General features: G+C 48.4%; 1 protein-coding gene across 6 annotated transcripts in view; it reads left to right on the top strand.

Annotated features, from left to right (window-relative positions):
• Nucleotides 1-18,490, top strand: part of ABCA3 (ATP binding cassette subfamily A member 3) — a 1,774,001-nt gene that overhangs the window by 1,625,862 nt on the left and 129,649 nt on the right. For all 6 annotated transcript variants that reach the window (XM_069646922.1, XM_069646923.1, XM_069646920.1 and 3 more), the window contains 2 exons: nucleotides 1,255-1,389; nucleotides 1,508-1,702. In XM_069646922.1, the coding sequence (XP_069503023.1) occupies nucleotides 1,255-1,389; nucleotides 1,508-1,702 (330 nt within the window). The remainder of the gene's footprint in view (nucleotides 1-1,254; nucleotides 1,390-1,507; nucleotides 1,703-18,490) is intronic.

Genomic DNA, 18,490 nt, shown 5'->3' with positions numbered 1-18,490 from the left:
CCTGTCAATCAGGGGAAGGCTCTCTCGAAGGCTTCCATTTCCAGATGGCTCTCCGGCTGTATCATGTACTGTCATCGGTTGGCAAACCGACCGCTGCCTGGCCGTCCGAGAGCCCATTCCACCAGAGCGATCGCAGCTACCACGGCGTTCCTTTCTGGTGTGCCCCTGCTGGACATATGTAGGGCTGCTACGTGGAGGTCGACGCACACCTTCACGAAATTCTATTGCGTCGATCGGGATTCCAGGGAGGAGTCCAGGGTCGGCCAAGCAGTGCTGCGCAACCTGTTCGCCTGAGGTGAGCCTGGTGAGGAGGTAAGATGCTTAATGTTGAGTTTGATGTAATGCTTAATGTTGAGCTTTTGCCACCTCCCGTGGTTGTGCATGTGTGTACTGCTATGTATTCTTTATTCATGAGCATGTGAATCCATGCCAGACCCCATGCTGGAGAAGGAACAAGTTACTTACCTGTAACTGTTGTTCTCCAGCATGGGTCTGGCATGGATTCACATGCGAACCCTCCCGCCTACCCCTCTGCGGCGCTTCACTTGGTCATACTGCCACTTCACATGCTTCCAAATCTGAAGATGGCTGCCAGAGGCGGTGCTTAGGTAGAGGGCAGTCATTGGCTGTGGTCAGTATGACGCAGAGACCAGTGATTGGTTATTACTACGAAAGACAGATCAGAAACTAAACTGATACTGGTTTTTTTTTTCTTTACCGCAGATTCCCACCCTGACGACGGGGAATATTCATGAGCATGTGAATCCATGCCAGACCCATGCTGGAGAACAACAGTTACAGGTAAGTAACTTGTTCCTTATATGGCGCTGTGCCAGATTCTTCCTGCTGTTAAACATTTTATACATTTTAATTATACTAAGTGTACCGATCCCAGAAATGAGTCTGCCCAAGTTAAGGGCTGAGAGCTGCACAGGTTCATTCTTGTTAAACGCAAATTTCACAGTCAAACAAACTTGACTCAATGTGCTATCTTGCTGCCTGAGGATGTTGTCATAGTAAGGCCACACAGCTCTAGGTAAGATTGACATTGGTTGTCCTTTCCAGACCATTCTCAGAACCCTGTATGTAACGTGTTATCAAAATAACCCCATTCTAAAAATACAATTCACTTGAGCTCCAGACAGTATGTTCTTGTGTGGCTCTGGAGTCGGATTGTATCTGTTCACTCAGGTTTAATGCAGACATTCAAAAGATCTTACAGCAACTTTGCGGCGATCCTCTACCCTTATCCAGGTGTTACTGCGGGAAGGCTTTGCTGTTGTCCCAGAGGACCGTGATGTAGCAGATGAGAGGAAGAAAGTGTTTGAGTCACCACAAGAGGAGGCATCCATGTTAAGCAGCCCACTGGTCATAAAGGAGCTGACTAAGGTGAGGTTAGAATTCCAACTTAGAGGATTCAGCCAACTTGCTTATCACGTCTGTTTGGATTCCTTTGGTAGAGAAAGGTTAATATTTGTTGATGGTTTTGCTCTTATTGCTCTTGCAGGTGTACAGCAGCAGTGAGTCTCTGCTGGCTGTGGACAGGATCTCTTTGTGTGTGAACAAAGGGGAGTGCTTTGGTCTCCTCGGCTTTAACGGGGCTGGCAAGACAACTACCTTTAAAATGTTGACCGGCGATGAGACTATCACAGCGGGAGATGCCTACGTGGATGGACATAGCGTTTTGGACAGCATTAAGAAGGTGCACAGACTTTTATTCGAAAACAATAAATTACTGAGATAAAGGCATTGTATTTAATGATGCTATAGGGCATCTTGAGTGTTTAGATACATTTCCACAAATTGATACCAACACAGTCCCTTATGCTGCCCTTTTTCTTCAACACTAAGTGCTCGAACGAGGTATTTATGTATTGCAAACTGAATCTCATTAATTGAAGGAATGCACGTGGTATTCAAGGTACCTGTATGATTCACAGGCCCTGTTAATGGCATCAATCACCAAAGGTAACCGTCTAACCTGATACTTCTGAGGAATATCCAGTCTCAGATGCACTTCTAGTTGGATGAAAGCCAATGTTGATTGTAGCAAATGTCTCACCAAGTAAAGAACAACATGCCCTATACATTCTATTTTTGATTTGCATAATGTAATTTCTGATAGATAGTATCCCTCTAAAGGTGGGAGGCACTTTAGTTGTAAAGGGGATCTTTGACTCTTTCAAGGCCAGGGTTTCTTAAAGTGTGGATCTGACCACCAGTGGCATAACGGAGTAGCAGGAAATCATTGCTGCTATTATTATTGTATTTATTGAGCACAGACCTATCTCCGGTAGCAACAGAGCGCTTCACAAGGTATCGGGGGGGGGGGGAAGTACACGGTGCAGAAAGCAGAGACACAAGAGAGTGGGGAGTTAACAAAGGGTGAGGAAGGAAGGCAGGCAATTTATTTTATTTTTTGCGGACCTTACATTTGTAAACATCTTTTCTAAACTGTGTATTCCTGGTAGGTGGGGTGTCACCATTCTTGTTTAGGGGACACAGAGAAATGTCACACAGATGTTTGAGAATCCCTTCTCTAAGAAATAAACATTTATTGCTTTGTTTCTCATTAGTCGTGTTGTCTGTGTGTCAAGTAATCAGCATCTGCTTGTGATCTTAAATCCAGTGGAGACATATTTAGTAAAAGGGGAAGTAACAATTCTTTGAAGAAGGAGCAATGCAATGCAATTGAGAATTGTTTGAGATACTTGGGATGACTACTTAAGGATCACAGTCAATAGTATAGACATGTATTCTGCGAGTCTCTGTTTTTGTTCCTGTTACCGCTTACACTCTTGTCTGTTTTCTAATGTCTGAATTCATTAGACACTAGTGGTAAACATCATACAAGTGATTTAGGGTTTGTGTTAAGGAAAATCATTGTCATTGAGAGGCGGTTGCAACTCACTGATATGGGTTGTCTTACCTGTGGCAAGAAGCAAATGACCAGACAAACTTAAGTTTAAGGTGTTAAATTGGGGAACATTTACAACAAGGGCCACAATTATGAACATGAATGGAATAAAAGTGCCACTGAAATGTAAGGATTTATTCCAATGTCTTTGACTAACTAAAGGTTAAGAGGAAACTTAGAAGTTGAATAATAGATATATCTCCATCCTCCAGTTGTTCCTGGGATTCCCTTCCAAGGGAAAGTTAGCAATAAAAACTGGGGGGGGGGGTGACAGGATAGATATATGGACAACGGACACCCTCAATGAGGTCAGGAGAGTCCCCTCCTCTCAATTCGGCTGTTGGCAATAACCCAGCACTAATAACCCTGTCTCTTTCATCCTCTGGGCAACTTCCACAGCATATACTGTCAGGGTTGCTAGTGTCTAGGTGCAATGTGGCACAGTGGGAAGGTATGGAGGAGCTAGAAAAGCTTATCCCTACAGAATTTCAGGCATTCCGTAAAATCATCCAAGAGGGGAAAAAAGAGGGGAAAAAAAGACTGCCAACGCAACAATCAATAATACTCTTGATGCTACAGAAAGAGCTGTACTTCAGCATGCAGGGTCTACTGTTAAACAACATGTATGGCTTAGAGGTTCAAGGTAGAAACATAAGCAAACCTGTTAGACAAACCTTTTGATGAGGCATCCTTATACAGCAGGCTTGTGGATGAAACCTTTGACAGGGCAAGAAAAGGACCACAATACACTGCAAAGTCATACAGATCTTTTCAACCTAGAGGAGCACAGGCTAACCACTGTTCCTTTGGGCCAATAAATACTCTCAACCAGCAGCCCGGTTCTAACAGACTATGGGCAGTAACTGGTATATGGAAACTCAACAACATTTATTCGTCCCCCCTCAGACAGCAGCATAGAGGAAAGCCAAGAGGAGCTTGCTCCACCCTCTAAACAATGATTCCAGCATTCAGGTCCCCTTCCATGTCACCTCTGTTCTTGGCATCGGGCTGATGTATATGGATCTGATGTCCCCCATGACCTCAGTCCCTTTTTCTGTACCCCCCAGTAAACCGTAGGAGTGTTACATAGCATTTTTGAGTTTTCTGCCTCATGCCTTACCCTGTGCTTGCCTCAGCCTTTAAACCCCGCTCTGACGGTGGGAGGCAAATGCCTGTTGAACCCCCATCTCCCAGAGAGTGTGTTTTTACTACCATTGACCTTTTCACGTCCTGTGCTGCAGCACGCACCTGGTAAGGACTTTACAGCCTATTATGGTTGTTTTGGAGGGATTTACCTGTGTTTTGTAATGTGATTTCAAATCAGTTTTTTGTGCTGGATTGCTTGTAGAAGACACTGCCTTTGTGGTGTTGTCCTTTATTTGTTTCTGTCCCCCCCCATCCCCCTCCTCCAATCTTCATAGCAATTGGCTGAGGCTGTCAGGGGTGCCTGTCCTCTTTTTTGAGTCTTTTGTTACTGGTTTGCCCTGCCTTCCTGTTAGTAATCCTTAACCATCCTGTGCAGCAAGCACCTGGAAAGTAGTTTACAGCCTGTTTGGGGTTCTTTTGGAGATGGTTTCATGGTGTTTACAGTGTGATTTCCAATACATTTTTTTGTGCTGGACTGCTTGTAGAAGACAATGTGTTGCACTAAGAAGAATGGGGAAGACCAGCCCATGCGTCGCACACAATAGATTTGTGAGGATAGCATATACACCACACTTAGATTAAATATGAAGACAACCAATGTATTGAACTCAGAAGATTTATTGAGGGGAGCCAATGTGTAGCACCTAGAAGAGCTGTGCAATTAGCCTAAGTATTGCACCTAAGAGAACATTCAAGTATGGCCAAGGTAGTGCAATTAGAACTGTGAAGATTAGCCAGTGTTTTGCACTTAGAAGAATCATGATGGTTAGCCTAGGTATAACAACTCCAAAGTATTGTGCAGGTAACCAAGGTATTGTACTTTCGAAACATTGAGAGTTGCCAGTGTACTAACCACCCCTTCTCCTCTCCCGCATACCTCCCAAGTACCACACACGCCCTACAGGCCAGTCAAATTACACACAAAACACACATCCAACATAACAAACATTTGCAAACAATAATCCCTGACACTGGGCCTCACTCCTCGGGATACAACAAGCCAGTGAACACAATCAAAGCTCACTTAGAAATCTGATTTGCACATGACGCCAGTTTCTCCTGGTTCTTCAAGCATTAACAGAAGAGCACAACTTCTATCCTATCCCTATTCCCTTACTAACCCAACCGCTTCTTTCTTACAGAGCCACGTGAGGACGTGGAGATTATGCCAATGGTAATGCTGTGCAGCAGAATACAACTTAACATAACATATGGTCTCCACTCTGCAGGTACAGAGGCTGTGCCCGTTAGTTAGTGAAACCCAGTCCCTAATTGGGACCGTGTGATTATCCCCTGTCCTAAGATGGTGACAAGGAGATCCTCCCTATACCACCCCAAACCCTTCCCCTCATAGTTTAGGGGAGCACCTGAACCGCTTGGTTACCCCTCTGAAATGTCCCCAGAATGAGGGACATTCACGTTGGACTTAGTAACAGGGTCCATTTCATGGGTTTATACAGCAGGTTAGATGACCCCCCCCCCCTGCCCAAAAATAAGCAAGTGTGACTATATCCTATTTCAATGTCATCACCAGTCCATATGGCGTTTTCACCTTGAGGAATCGCATTGTAACATCTAGAAACAAAGGAACCAGGACCCATAATAGCCATAAAAGGTATCCAAGGGCTTATAGCATGCAGAGGGTTTGGAAAGATTTACTCCTTAACCCTACAAGTACATGAACTCCCAGTACACTACCATTTCAGGGGGTTCTGTCCCCCATTGATGCCTGTAGTATATCTCCATTATGGAGAGTAACTGAGGGGTCCATGTTCCCACTCTTTCTTTTCACTTTATAGCAATAGTCCTATATTTCATGTAACCCAGGCAGACTGGTGTTAGTGGTGCCTTTTCTTTAAACCTTTTTTTGGGTGCAGTCCTGTGCACCTGTCCTTTCTTACTGCACAGCAGCCATTTACCTCTTTGATTTAGCTCTGTCTTTTTGGATCACTGGCTTTGTTTGCCATCTTTCTGCTGGCTATATGTGGTCATTCAGTTTGCGGGTTGACCAGATTCAAAGAAGTGTCTTTGTGTACTTTACTGGTTTGGGCTGCAGATGGCCACAATTTGTATCCCAATCCTGAGTGAGTCATGACTGCATCTGAGCTGACTTTCTATTATTAGACAGCCAGCCGCCGAGGGTTTGAATGTTGAAGGTCCTCGGGGAAGGTGAGGTAGGGTCCACCCAGCCCAGAGTTTTGTAAATCAGGTTGGACTCTCAAGCCATTCAACAAGTCAACCACTCTACTGCTATCCCTGGCTCCTTACTTTATCGCTGTCTGTCCCTTTAGCACAGCAAACCCTTTCTCTAAATTAAAAGGTTGGGGCACTCTGGCTCCACCCATCGACAGCGCCCTCTGGTCCCATTTCGGCATGTGCTGGGCCAGTCGCACAGCAAAGCGCTCCTGCATGTCTTTTTTTCTTCTTTCTTTTCTGCCTCTTTTTTTGTTTTGTTTCTGGGTCAGAACTCCCATCGGCTTGCCCCCCTTTTAGGTCAGAGACTCAAGTGGGATTTTCGGGTTGTGGATTGTTCTTGTCACTTCTCAGCGCAGAAACCACACTTTTTGTGTTTGGAATGATTGGGTCCCAATTAGCACTGCAGCTCATGTGCATCCTGCAAAGCCTTTTTTCATGCGGTGCTGAGGAATACGTTAGTTAATTGGGAAGAGATATTTGGTGCATGGTCACCACAATACCTCAGGTAGTTTGCTGCTTTGCTAAGTGACCAGGTAAGTGAGATTTTTCCTACCAGAGCTTGCTCCAAGGTCCACACTGTCAATCACAGGGTTCAGCTGAACCTCCAGAGTGGGACAAAGTGAAGCCTAAGCAAACCATGAAGACCTCAACTGCACCACAAAGAACGTCTCACAAGATTGTGGCACATCATAACGGGAGGTTAAGCACCGTTTTGACCTCCACGGATTCCGTCTCAGCAGTTTCCTCACGTGAGGCTTCTATACTTGAGGAGATTCTGAGGTCTGATCAAGCTCCAACAGGGCTTATGTGTCCTGGCACTTCTTTACCCCTTAGGTCGAATGGTCCCCTATTCCAATGACTGCTCGCTCAATGCAGTACATGACATACACCTCAGCAATGCACTTTTTTCATCCTTGGGCTAACTAACCATGCCAGCCGTTTCTGTACTAAAGTCAGCCTTTTACATTGTCCCCAGCCAATTCAGCTACCTGGACTCCTTCCTCTGCTTCAACTCGGTCTCAAGTAGCCCATCAAGATAGTTTTTTCGATCATTGTCGGACTTTGATGAGGTCTGAGGCCATGGCGCCCTACTTCAAGCACTTGATTAAAGAACTGGTTACTCCTTAATCTCCACCTCCTCGACACAAACAAGCTCCATTTGTGGCTTCCATATGACCAATGCCTCCGGAGCCCACGCCACAAATGGCGTCACAGACACCTACATTACCCGGGCTATCTCTAGTTCACCCAGTTGACGCATCAGCAGAGTCACCTGCTCCCATGCCGGGGCCTCACAGGAGGGATACAGATAGGTTATTGTTTACAGGCCTGGATGGAACTCCATAGGAGGAACCGGAGTAGGAGCTTTCATCCTCCGCAAAGTTCTTCTGTGAAAGAGCTTCTGGTCCTCCTGGCTCCAATCAATGCCCCTTCACAAACCATGGTTTTGTCTGGTGTCTTGGGTCTGAAAACGGCAGCTCGTTAGGGTTTTCCATCCAAAGGACATGCTAGCTGAGGTGGCAAAAGTGTGGAGCAACTTCGCCGATCAATACGATTTTGAATCTTAGACAGCCCTCTTCAGATTCAGTAAAGTTCTCAGTGCATCCATCCTCCACCATTGTCTTCTATGGTAGAGGCAGTGTCTTTCTTCCATAAGGGGAACTTGAGTGCAACCTCTTCTACCTCCTCCGCTTTGGACCTCATTATGCGTTCGACAGTGTGGGCATAAATGTTGGTAATGCAGTTAGTACTGCATTACCGCGCTGCCGAACTATGGTTTTGGAGGTAAGGTGGAGGAAAAACCTCCAGCAAAATGCTAGAGGTAATTCCACCAAGTTTTCTGCAAAAACTGCCCATTTTGGGGAAAGTACCACCAGTGATAATTCTGCTAAATCTATGGACTCCATAAAAGAGGACTAACACCGCCATACTGCCACTTGTAATTGGGCGGTAATTCCGTCAGACCAAGTGGCAGTAATGGTAAATCCATTTGGTGGTATCTCGGCAGATTTACTGCCGAGATACCACTGATCTCGTAATGAGACCCATTATCTTGCATCTCTCCTAGTAAGGAGGAAAGGCTATTAGACCTTCTCTTTAAGAAGGTCTACACCAACTCGGCACTCCATATGAGACAGGCTAATAGTTACGCTTTATTAACAGCAGCCAACCAGCAACTCTGAAAGGCCTCATCAGATTTCTTAAATGGTCTGTCAGCTGGCAAATGGGTAGCCTTTCAGGTTGGATCATTGGATCCTACAACCATACCCAATATCCTTTAGAGGTATATGCCCATCATATCGATATGGCCTCTCGAGGGATGTCCATTGAAGCAGACTTGCGGAAGCAGGCATGGCTTTACTCCTCCCTCTTTGTTCAGGATTTCCAAGAAAAAACCTAGACTTGTTAGTAAAGGGTTCAGAGGTCTTCCATAGCTCTACTCACTAGGAGATTACTAGAAAGAAAAGCTCCACCATAGCAGCCAAAATGTTAGCTGTCCTAACAAAACAACGCTAAAGTATTTTCAGTGTAGCTCATCATCCAGCCAGAATTTCAGATCTAGCAACTCCGGTGAGTTAAGAGACTTTCTGGAAAGAAGGCAAATGCAACCAAATAGATCACCCAGCATTCACAGGAAAAAGTAATGCACATCTACCAATGGGTTTTACAGCCCCTCTAGATCCACATCCCCTCATCCGGGTCCAGTCATCTCCGGTCAGAGGCAGTGCCTTGGATTTTGTTGCTGAATGGAGTGTCATCACAAGAGCATCACCATTGATTCTATCTTTGGCTTCCAGGGGATACAGGCTGACCATTCCACCTCTTCCCACATCTTCTGCCTCTCAACGACAGACTGAGTCATCAATACTTCTCTAATAAGTGCACAGACTCTTAGAGATTAGAGCCATAGTGTGTTCCCTCCGCCCAAAGAGGCCAAGGTTTCTATTCTAGACTTTTCACTGTCCCCAAGAAGTACCAGGTAGTTTCAAGGACAGTGCTGGATCTTTCACTCCTCATTGTCTTTATACCTTTTGAAAAATTCAAGATGACAACTCCTGTAATAACTTTTTTGCACTGACACAGGGAGACTGATTATGTAAAGTGGACCTGAAGGATGTTTATGTTCATCCCCTATTTGACATCCTCACAAACCATTTCTGCACCCGTCCGCACTTGAAGTACAGAGCCTACTACATGCCACCTCGGCCCAACAGGCAAGTGCAGCCTTGTGTGTTCTTCTAGATAACCTGTTTGATCTGGGCCAATAAGGAGAAGTCTAATTTTCAACCAGCCCATTCATTTCATAGGCCTTAATTGATTGGACACAGTGAAAAGGGGCAGGTCTTTTCAACTTTAGAAACTTAGAACATGTGAAACACATCAAGGATACTACCCATTTTCTGAAGTGGGAGGCCTGTCTAGTGGCTTCAGCACCTGCTGGGACTCATGGCTTCCTGCATCCCGTCTGTCCCCAATGCACGTCTTTGGATGAGGACGATAGTTACACCTGTCGGAGCATTGCAAACAGGAATCAGATGCTCAGTAAGTTCTAGTCCTGGTTCCCAAGGCATTACACAAGCAATTGTCCAGGGAAGATAAACTTTTGACATGTATCCCCTTCATAGACAGCCCATATGAAGCTGCCATCTTGATGGACTCGGCTCTCGTTGGATGAGCTGTGTTAGGGCAGAATAGCATTTTTGGCTTCTGGAGTCTCGTGTTATAGACACCCTTTTTTGCTTTCTCAAGCATGGGGTCTGGCATGGATTCACATGCTCATGAATATTCCCAGTCGTTGGGCTGGGAATCCTCGGTAAAGAAAAAAATCAGTATCAGTTTCGTTTCTGATCTGTCTTTCTTAGTAGTAACCAATCACTGGTCTCTGGGTCATACTGCTCCCAGCCAATGACTGCCCTCTCCGTAAGCCCCACCCCTGGCAGCCTTCCTCAGATTTTTACCGCACGTTCAAGTGTTGGGAGTCCTCGTACTATAGCACTCTAGCTTTTACTGCATTTTGCGTTTTTTCAAAGAGATTTATCCCTTTTTTTCAGTCAATCGAGCCTCAAGCTCCATCGTTTCTACTTCCGATCAACTGGGACCCGTTTCGGAATTTTCTACGCCCCTCAAGGGCGAAGTCTTCGAGTTTCGCTTCTTGGAGGATTCCAGAAGTTTTCTGAGTCCTACCTCGTGGACATGGACCAGGAAAAGGGAAGCTCGACGCCCGGATCCAAGCTGTTTAGGAGCTGCCCTGGGTGCGGATTACAGAATGTGTTCAAGGAGTACGAGCATTCGAGATGCCTCTACTGCCTTCACGAAGACAAAATGCATGTGGAGAAGGACTGTGCGTTTTGCATGAACATGGTGCATCGGACTATGAGGGATCGTCGGACCCGTCTCGCCAACTGGCTGGAAGGAAAGAGCCCAGCAGGTGAGAAGAAGAAGAAGTCCGAGCGGCTAAGCACTGCGAGTCCGCGGGCAGCGGGAGCGCCGAACAGTCGGGCTCCTCGGCTGCCAGGCAGGGCGCACATTTACCGGTGCCATCAACCACGAGCCAACGCTCTGGCTCGGGGAAGAGGAAATCCAAGAACCCGGGTAAGCTTCGGGAGAGGCCCCGGTCGATCTCGAAGGAACTGGCCGAGGGGGAGCGAGGTAGTGATCCTCCCCCCAAGGTGAAGGCCTCTATCGAAGGGGTCGCTGCTTGCTTGTGGAGGCTACCCCAGTGGAGGCAACCTCAGGGCCCAGAGATTCCCTGCTTCCGCAGAGGGAATCCTCTTTTCATCCCATCGAGAAGACCCCCGTGAAGACCCAAGTGGAAAGAGAGGGGGGGCGGTGGCCATTACGGGCACGGACTCAGCCACCAAGGAGGAACTGGTTGAGGTCGTAGAAAGCCTCACAAAGAGGTTTGAGGAGGTCCGGTCCCACGGGAGGAATCCCGGCGAAGAGGATGAAGAGAGCAACGGGGGTACCGACGAGGTTCCTGTAGAAGAGCAACCATCGCGCCCGTCGCAACCCGAGCCACAGGACAACTCGGCGGCCATTTTGATGGCAATCCAATCCTTATGTACGGAGATAAGGACGAGATTGCCCCTGCCCCAACGGACGACCCAGCAAAACCGGGCCTGTCGGGAAGCCCTCCAAACAAGAGGAGGAGAGTTCATTCACACCCGCCTTTCCAGCCCCCACGGCCCTCTCAGCCGTTGTCCCCTCCCCCTGTCCCAGGGGATGACACGGGAACAGATACAGCCACGACAGTGACGGATGACGACAGTGGCGACGACGGGACAGGCCTCCTATCATCACCACCCCCTCGGGACTCCCTGCCCGACGAGATTGGCTCCTTGCCAGGGCATCCAAGCTTTTCCAGCTCTGCCCCGAGGAACAGAAGAAGGAAGGCTTCCTCTACCAACAGCGCAAGGCCAAGAGGAAGACGGTCCTCACGGTGCCGTTGCTGGATGACATCTGGGACGAGGGACTTGCTCTTCTGAAGCACCCATCCACGGCACCTGCCAAGAGGGACCGGTACGAGAAGTAGTACAGGGTCCCCAACGCTGCCCCTTTGTGCCTTAGGGCACAGCCGACGCCGGATTCGGTCGTCTCGGCAGCGGCCAAGAAGAAAGCGGGGGGGCATTGGCTTCAACTTCCCCACCGGACGGCGAGGGAAAGAAACTAGATGCTATGGGGACGACAAGTCATCTCGTCTGCGGCGACGATGATAAAGGCGGCCAACGCCCTAGCGATTGTGGCCCGCTACGACAGGGAGTTGTGGTACAAGATCGCCCCCCTGTTGGACTTCCTCCCGGAGGACAAGAGGGCAGAGGCCCTGGCGATCCTACAAGAGGGGGAGGTGGCTTCGGACCACGCCATAACGGTAGCCACAGACATTGCAGACACCGGTTTCCGCCAGTTGGGCAGCGGTGTTTGCCTTCGACGGCAGGGGTGGCTCAAGGTGACGGATTTCCACCAAGATGTACAAGCCAAAGCCCTTTGACTGGAACAATCTGTTTGGGAAGACAGTGGATGAGTCACTTCAGGCCATCAAGACCGACACGGAGAGGGCTTGGGCCTTGGGAGTTCTGCAGCAACGACGGCTGCCTTTTCGGAACTCCGGAGGCAAGCAGGGTGCCTCCAAAGGATTCGGTGGCGGCTCCTCGACATACCGTCAGGCGGCCAGCTCCTTGTTGCAAGAAGCCTACAGGGGACGAGGCAAGTCAGGTGGATCTCGCCATCGTCGCCAGGGAAGCCAAGGCGGTAAGGCCTCCACCAAGCAAGATTGAACCAGCCGCTGCGTCAGGCCCCCACCGGAGCACCATGGTGGGAGGCCGGCTGACGAAGTTCGTCAGCGTGTGGGAGTCCATCTCCACCGACTGTTGGGTGCTGGATGTCTTGGCCCACGGGTACACTCTAATTTCTAAAGAAGTACCCCCGCATTCCTCCCGTGGCCAGGAAGGAAAACTACGTCCCTCAACTGCTGTTAGAGGTAAGGGCGATGCTCAAGAAAGGAGCCATTGAGCTCGTCCCAAAGAGGCTGAGGGCTCTGGAGTATACTCAACATTCTTCCTCATCAGAAAGAAGACCGGAGGATGGTGTCCCATCCTTGACCTGCGTCGACTAAACAAATCAAGGCACAGAAGTTCCGGATGGTCACCCTCCAGCACGTGCTGGGCCAGCTGGAGGAAGGCGACTTCCTATCGTCGTCAGATTTGGAGGATGCATACTTTCACATCCCCATTCTAAAAGGACACCGAAAGTTTCTCAGGTTCGTAATCCAGGGACGGCACTACCAGTTCAAGGCCCTCCCATTCGGATTGAAGTCGGCACCCAGGGTATTCACCAAGTGCCTAGCGCCAGTGGCGGCGCGGCTGCGCCTGCAGGGGATCCACGTCTACCCCTACCTGGACGATTGGCTCATCCAAGAAAGGACAAGTGAACTCCCCGTTGAACACACAGGGAAGACCGTCCAGCTGCTCACGGACCTGGGATTCTCCATCAACTTCCCCAAATCCCACCTGCTTCTGTCACAGGTCGCACTGTTTCTGGGAGCCAAGCTCGATACAGTAGCGCGATTGGCCTCGCCATCGGAGGAAAGGACGAAGGCCATCCTGGGCAAGGTGCAGCGCCTGCTGGCCACGGATGTGGCCAGGATGAGTTCCATCAAGTCCCTTCTCGGGATGATGTCCTCATGCATCTATCTAGTGCGCCTGTGCAGGCTTCGGATGCGTCTTCTACAGGAGTTCCTCGATGCCCGTTGGATGCAAGCGGTGGGCAGTTTCGAGGACAAGATCTCGCTCAACAAGGTCTTCCGCCAAGCAATTCGGTGGTGGAGCTCCCGCGCACATCTCGCGGCGTGGCACTGACTTTCAGACCCCAGCACACCAGGTGACAACGGATTCCTCCCTGGAGGGGTGGGGAGCACACACCGGAGATCTTCACGCAAGAGGCCTTTAGCTCCCGGAGGAGAGGTCGCTCCACATCAACACACTGGAGCTCCGAGCAGTGTTCTGGGCCCTCAGATCGTTCCTCCCGTCCCTCAAGGGCAAAGTGGTGAGGGTCTTCACCGACAACACCACCAAGCTGTTCTACATATGGAAGCAAGGAGGAACCAGATCTCCAGCCATGTCTAAGGAAGCCTAGGATCTGTGGCATTGGGCCATTGCCCAGGGGATGTTTTGGGTACCCTTTCATCTAGCAGGGATAAAAAACACCATCGCCGACTCACTCAGCAGGGAGCTGTGCTCGTGCCACGAGTGGGAACTGCGCCAGGATCAAGTGGATCGATTCTTCCAGCGATGGGGCAAACCCCAGATCGACCTGTTTGCGAACTCCAAGTGCCAGAGGTTTGGCAGCAGGTTTCCCAAACCGAGGAGCCTGGGCGATGCTTTCTCTTTCCCCTGGGACGGCCTGTTCCTCTATGCATTCCCTCCGTTGCCATTGCTGCTCCGACTCATCAACCAACTCCAGAGGTCCCGGTGCAGGATGATCCTCGTCGCACCGGCGTGGCCGAGACAGATCTGGTTCCCGGACCTTTTGGAGTTGTCAGCGTCCCCACCAGTCAAGATGTCGACGGACGCAGATCATCTCTCCAGAGGAGGAGGCACCATCCTTCGTCACGACCCAGAGTCACTGAACTTGCAGGCCTGGCACCTGCAGCACTAGAGTTTGGAGCGTACAATATTCCGGCGGACTGCAAGGAGGTCCTTGCAAAGGCCAGGGTGTCCTCAACTCTCAAATGCTACGGACACAAGTGGAAGAGGTTCTCTGTCTGGTGCCGTGCACAGAAGATTAACCCTCTACGGATTACGGCCACTCAGGTGCTACCATACCTACTGTCGCTGGCCAAGGCGGGATTAGCGCATGCTTCCATCAAGATACACCTGGCAGCAGGACGAACATTCCCTGTGGTCTCATCGCCTGGTGAAGGAATTTATGAAAGGACTGTTCCGTTCGTTCCCCACGGTGAAGGCTCCGGCCCCGGCGTGGGAGCTCAATGTGGTGCTGACCAGGGTCATGGGGGCACCTTTCAAGCCCCTGCATTCGGCACCGTGGAAGTTCCTGTCATAGAAGACAGCATTTCTTGTGGCCATCACCTCTGCACGACGAGTGGGAGAGATCCAGGTCCTATCTTGCAAGCCTCCATACTTGACTTTTCACGATACGAGGGTGGTGCTGAGGACGCACCCCCCCATTATGCCCAAGGTGCCGTCGGACTTCCATCTCAACGAGCCCTTGGTGTTACCAGTTTTCTTTCCGTCGCCTTCGTCGCCGGCCGAGAGGACTTTGCACTCGCTGGATGTAGCTAGAGCACTGAAGTTCTACATGGACCGCACAAAGAGTTTTCGGAGGACTTCACAGCTGTTTGTGAACTTTGGACCTGTGAACCAAAGGAAGGCCCTCTCGAAGGCTTCCATTTCCAGATGGCTCTCCGGCTGCATCATGCACTGTCACCGGTTGGCAAACCGACCGTAGCCCGGCCGTCCGAGAGTCCATTCGACCAGAGTGATCGCTGCTACCACGGCATTCTTGTCTGGTGTGCCCCTGCTGGACATCTGCACATCTGGAGGTCGACACACACCTTCACGAGATTCTACTGCGTCGACCGGGATTCCAGGGAGGAGTCCAGAGTCGGCCAAGCAGTGCTGCGCAACCTGTTCGCCTGAGGGTGGGCCTGGTGAGGAGGTAAGAGTTGCTTAATGTTGAGTTTATGTAATGCTTAATGTTGAGCCTTTGCCACCTCTTGTGGTTGTGCATGTGTGTACTGCTATGTATGCTTATATTCATGAGCATGTGAATCCATGCCAGACCCATGCTGGAGAACCACAGTTACAGGTAAGTAACTTGTTCCTTTTCCCCCTTCATAGAAAACATTTCATTTGCTGCTTTCCCTCCATAGACATCTATGAAACAGCTTTTTGCTGTTGCTTTGAACCAGTTCTGACTTTTGAAAGTAAGGGAAGCCTTTTGCTTCACTTACCTGGCTATGGTCATCTGTTTTGTGGGCACTAATCGGTCCCCATGGCTATCATTTCAGGGGGACTCTGTCCGCCATTGTATAATTCCTTCTTTATTTTACACTGCACACATCACATTACAGTGAAGCTTGGTAGGGAAACTTTGTGTCCCTTTAGTGTTGTCTTTTTAACTTTATGGTTACTTTCATGATGTGTTCAAGATGGGCAGGTGGCAGCAGATATTTACAGAAAAATTGTATGCTAACAAACATCGCTTTGACTATGAGCGTTAAGACTTGTAAAGTCTTTCTAAATGATACAACTTCTTAAAGTCTCCAAATGTATGCTCAAAAAGTTTCTTTTTTTTAATACTAAGATCTTCCACAGCCGACACGTGTTTCGACATTTGGTCGTGCTCAAGGCAACTTGTTCCATCAGTTGGTTTCCCTGACAAATGTAGCTGTCGAGTGTTCATCCATTAGTTGCGTGAAATTCATAAAAGTTCTAAGCGGTCACCACACCAAAATCAATTCTAGTTCCGTTGTGTAAATCAATTTTTCCCAAATGGTCAATATGGATTCTCAATCCTTTAAGGCTTGTCCTGTCAAATTCGAATTGTATCATTACGTCTGGTTCCAAATCATCCTCTCAATTGTGTAGTGTGGTGATTAGCATTAGTCCTTTCTTGCTTATTTTATAGGATCCCAATACCCTAAAGCTTCTCTGGTAATTTTCCAGGATCAATCCCGAGTGGCTTCTCCTTCAGTCAATAGCTGCAAATGACGTGTATCTATTAATTGGAGAACTGCACATCTATGCTAGGTTACACCCCACCTCTACCGCAGTGGCTATTTAAATGCCTTTTTTTAATATTCTCCTGTGCACTTTCGTATTTTATAGTTCATGCCTTTTAGAGTACCATATACTCTAAAATGGCAGTCCCACAAGATTTGTCCCTGTCCTTTGGCCATCATGTATTTTGTCCTTTTTCCTGCTCTCTCAGGGTTGGATGTGTAATAAGCCCTTACCCGAGCAAGTGGCAGTATCCGTTTGTGGTCAGATGTGGGGCCTGGGACTGTCTGTTCCCAGTCCACATCCTGCCCAGAATGTGTCAGTTGCTGGGCAGAGGCGTTGGCAGAGGACTCTCCATGATTGGGCAGCCCATGCCAGTTTGAATGGCACAGATCCTTACCGTTGGTGATCTTGGGGGAGACACTAGCTTGAATCTTGGATAAAAGGAGGACTCTTGTCGTTGGAGCCAAGACTCCTTCGAGGAGATGCACCTTGCTGAGGAGCTGGAACTCATTGCAGCCATAGAGTATTGTCTTTTTCAACCATCCCAGCAAAGCCCTGCTTCTTTGCTGCGCTCCAGAAGGACTTCATCAGTTCTTCGACCCCTGGACTGGTGGGAATGGCTATATTCGACCCCTTATTAAGGACCCTGCCCTTGGAATCCTACAGAGGTTTTCCAGAACCTCCTGTGGGCTGATCGGCTTCCTCTTAAACTACCTCGCTGCATCGGTCATTGTCCCGAGTTCGGAAATTGGACTCTGCAGACCCTCGACTTGTGAAACAAGAATCCTCCCCCTGCAGCTGTAGCTCTTCAGCATGGAAAGGGGCCTCGCTCGAAGGACCAGCTTCTTTGTTTCTACCACAAGGGTTGACTTCAGCCATTTGATTGTGTAAAGACGACGTGGGAATTCCCCAAAATGACAGAGATTCTGGTGTTAGATCAAGTCATACACGATAATGGAAATAGAAAAAGTGCAAGGCAGACCCTGCTTTATTGACATCAAAATAAAGCAGGGATAGCATGCAAGTCTCAAAGCTCTCAACATACTGATCAAAAACAGCTTTTAAGCTGATCTTTTTAGCATCACACAATACCAAAACCTATGGGATGATGGGATTGGTTAAGGGGATTGACTACATATACATCCTATAAGGTTTAAACTACTGATTGGGTAACAACAATCTGATGGCTTCTCCTGAGTCCATCTGTAAATTGATAACAGTAAAAAGACATATCTACAATAATCTATTGGTTGTTCTAATACGTATTGGGTGAACTAGCATTGGGGGTTTTGATTGGTTGGCTTCGTACTGACCAACCTTGAGCCATTGACGGGTCATCAAGACATGAGCCCGACAGGAGTGGGGGGAAGAGGTCCATGGATGGCTTTCCTTTCAATTAAAGAAGATACCTCAATTAAAGAAGATACCATCCCTTATTCCTACGCCATGAGCCAGAGTAATGTCCTTGTAGTGAGCCTTGTGCAGTGTATCATGTCTGGAAATATGTGTGAGGAGTGAGGCTGTGTCCTCTCTGACTTGTTGCTAAAGAATAGAGTTTTTCAATTATGGCCCACGTGTGATGAGACCACTTTGGAATTATTTCACCTGCATTTATTTTGATTTTAGCTACTGTTAGTGCAAGTATTATAGTTCGTTTTACCACTTGGGGCACTCTTGAGTTATTCATTATGGGGTCTTCTATGGTTTATTATTAGTTTGTGTCTTGCTCTCAATGGTCGGTTGTGCTCCTCCAAAATTTTAATTAGTCAGGAAGTATTCTTATGTCCTGGGATCTGTCATCTCGTACCATTTCTACAGTTTTCGTACCCTCCCTAATTTCTCAGTAACCTTAGCTTGGGTTACTAGGTACTGTCTGAGCGCTGTGATTTAAGTATCTTCAATTCTCGTGAACTTGAGGCATTTATTAACTTGAAAGCGTGCCGTGATTTCCATTTCGAAAAAGATGGCTGCCCATTACTATTGTATTTCT

Source organism: Ambystoma mexicanum, chromosome 2q, assembly GCF_040938575.1.
Source record: "Ambystoma mexicanum isolate Mex_15411 chromosome 2q, UKY_AmexF1_1, whole genome shotgun sequence".
Lineage (NCBI taxonomy): Eukaryota > Metazoa > Chordata > Amphibia > Caudata > Ambystomatidae > Ambystoma > Ambystoma mexicanum.
Note: the sequence above shows the minus strand (reverse complement) of the source record. Positions and strands in the feature narration are given on the sequence as shown.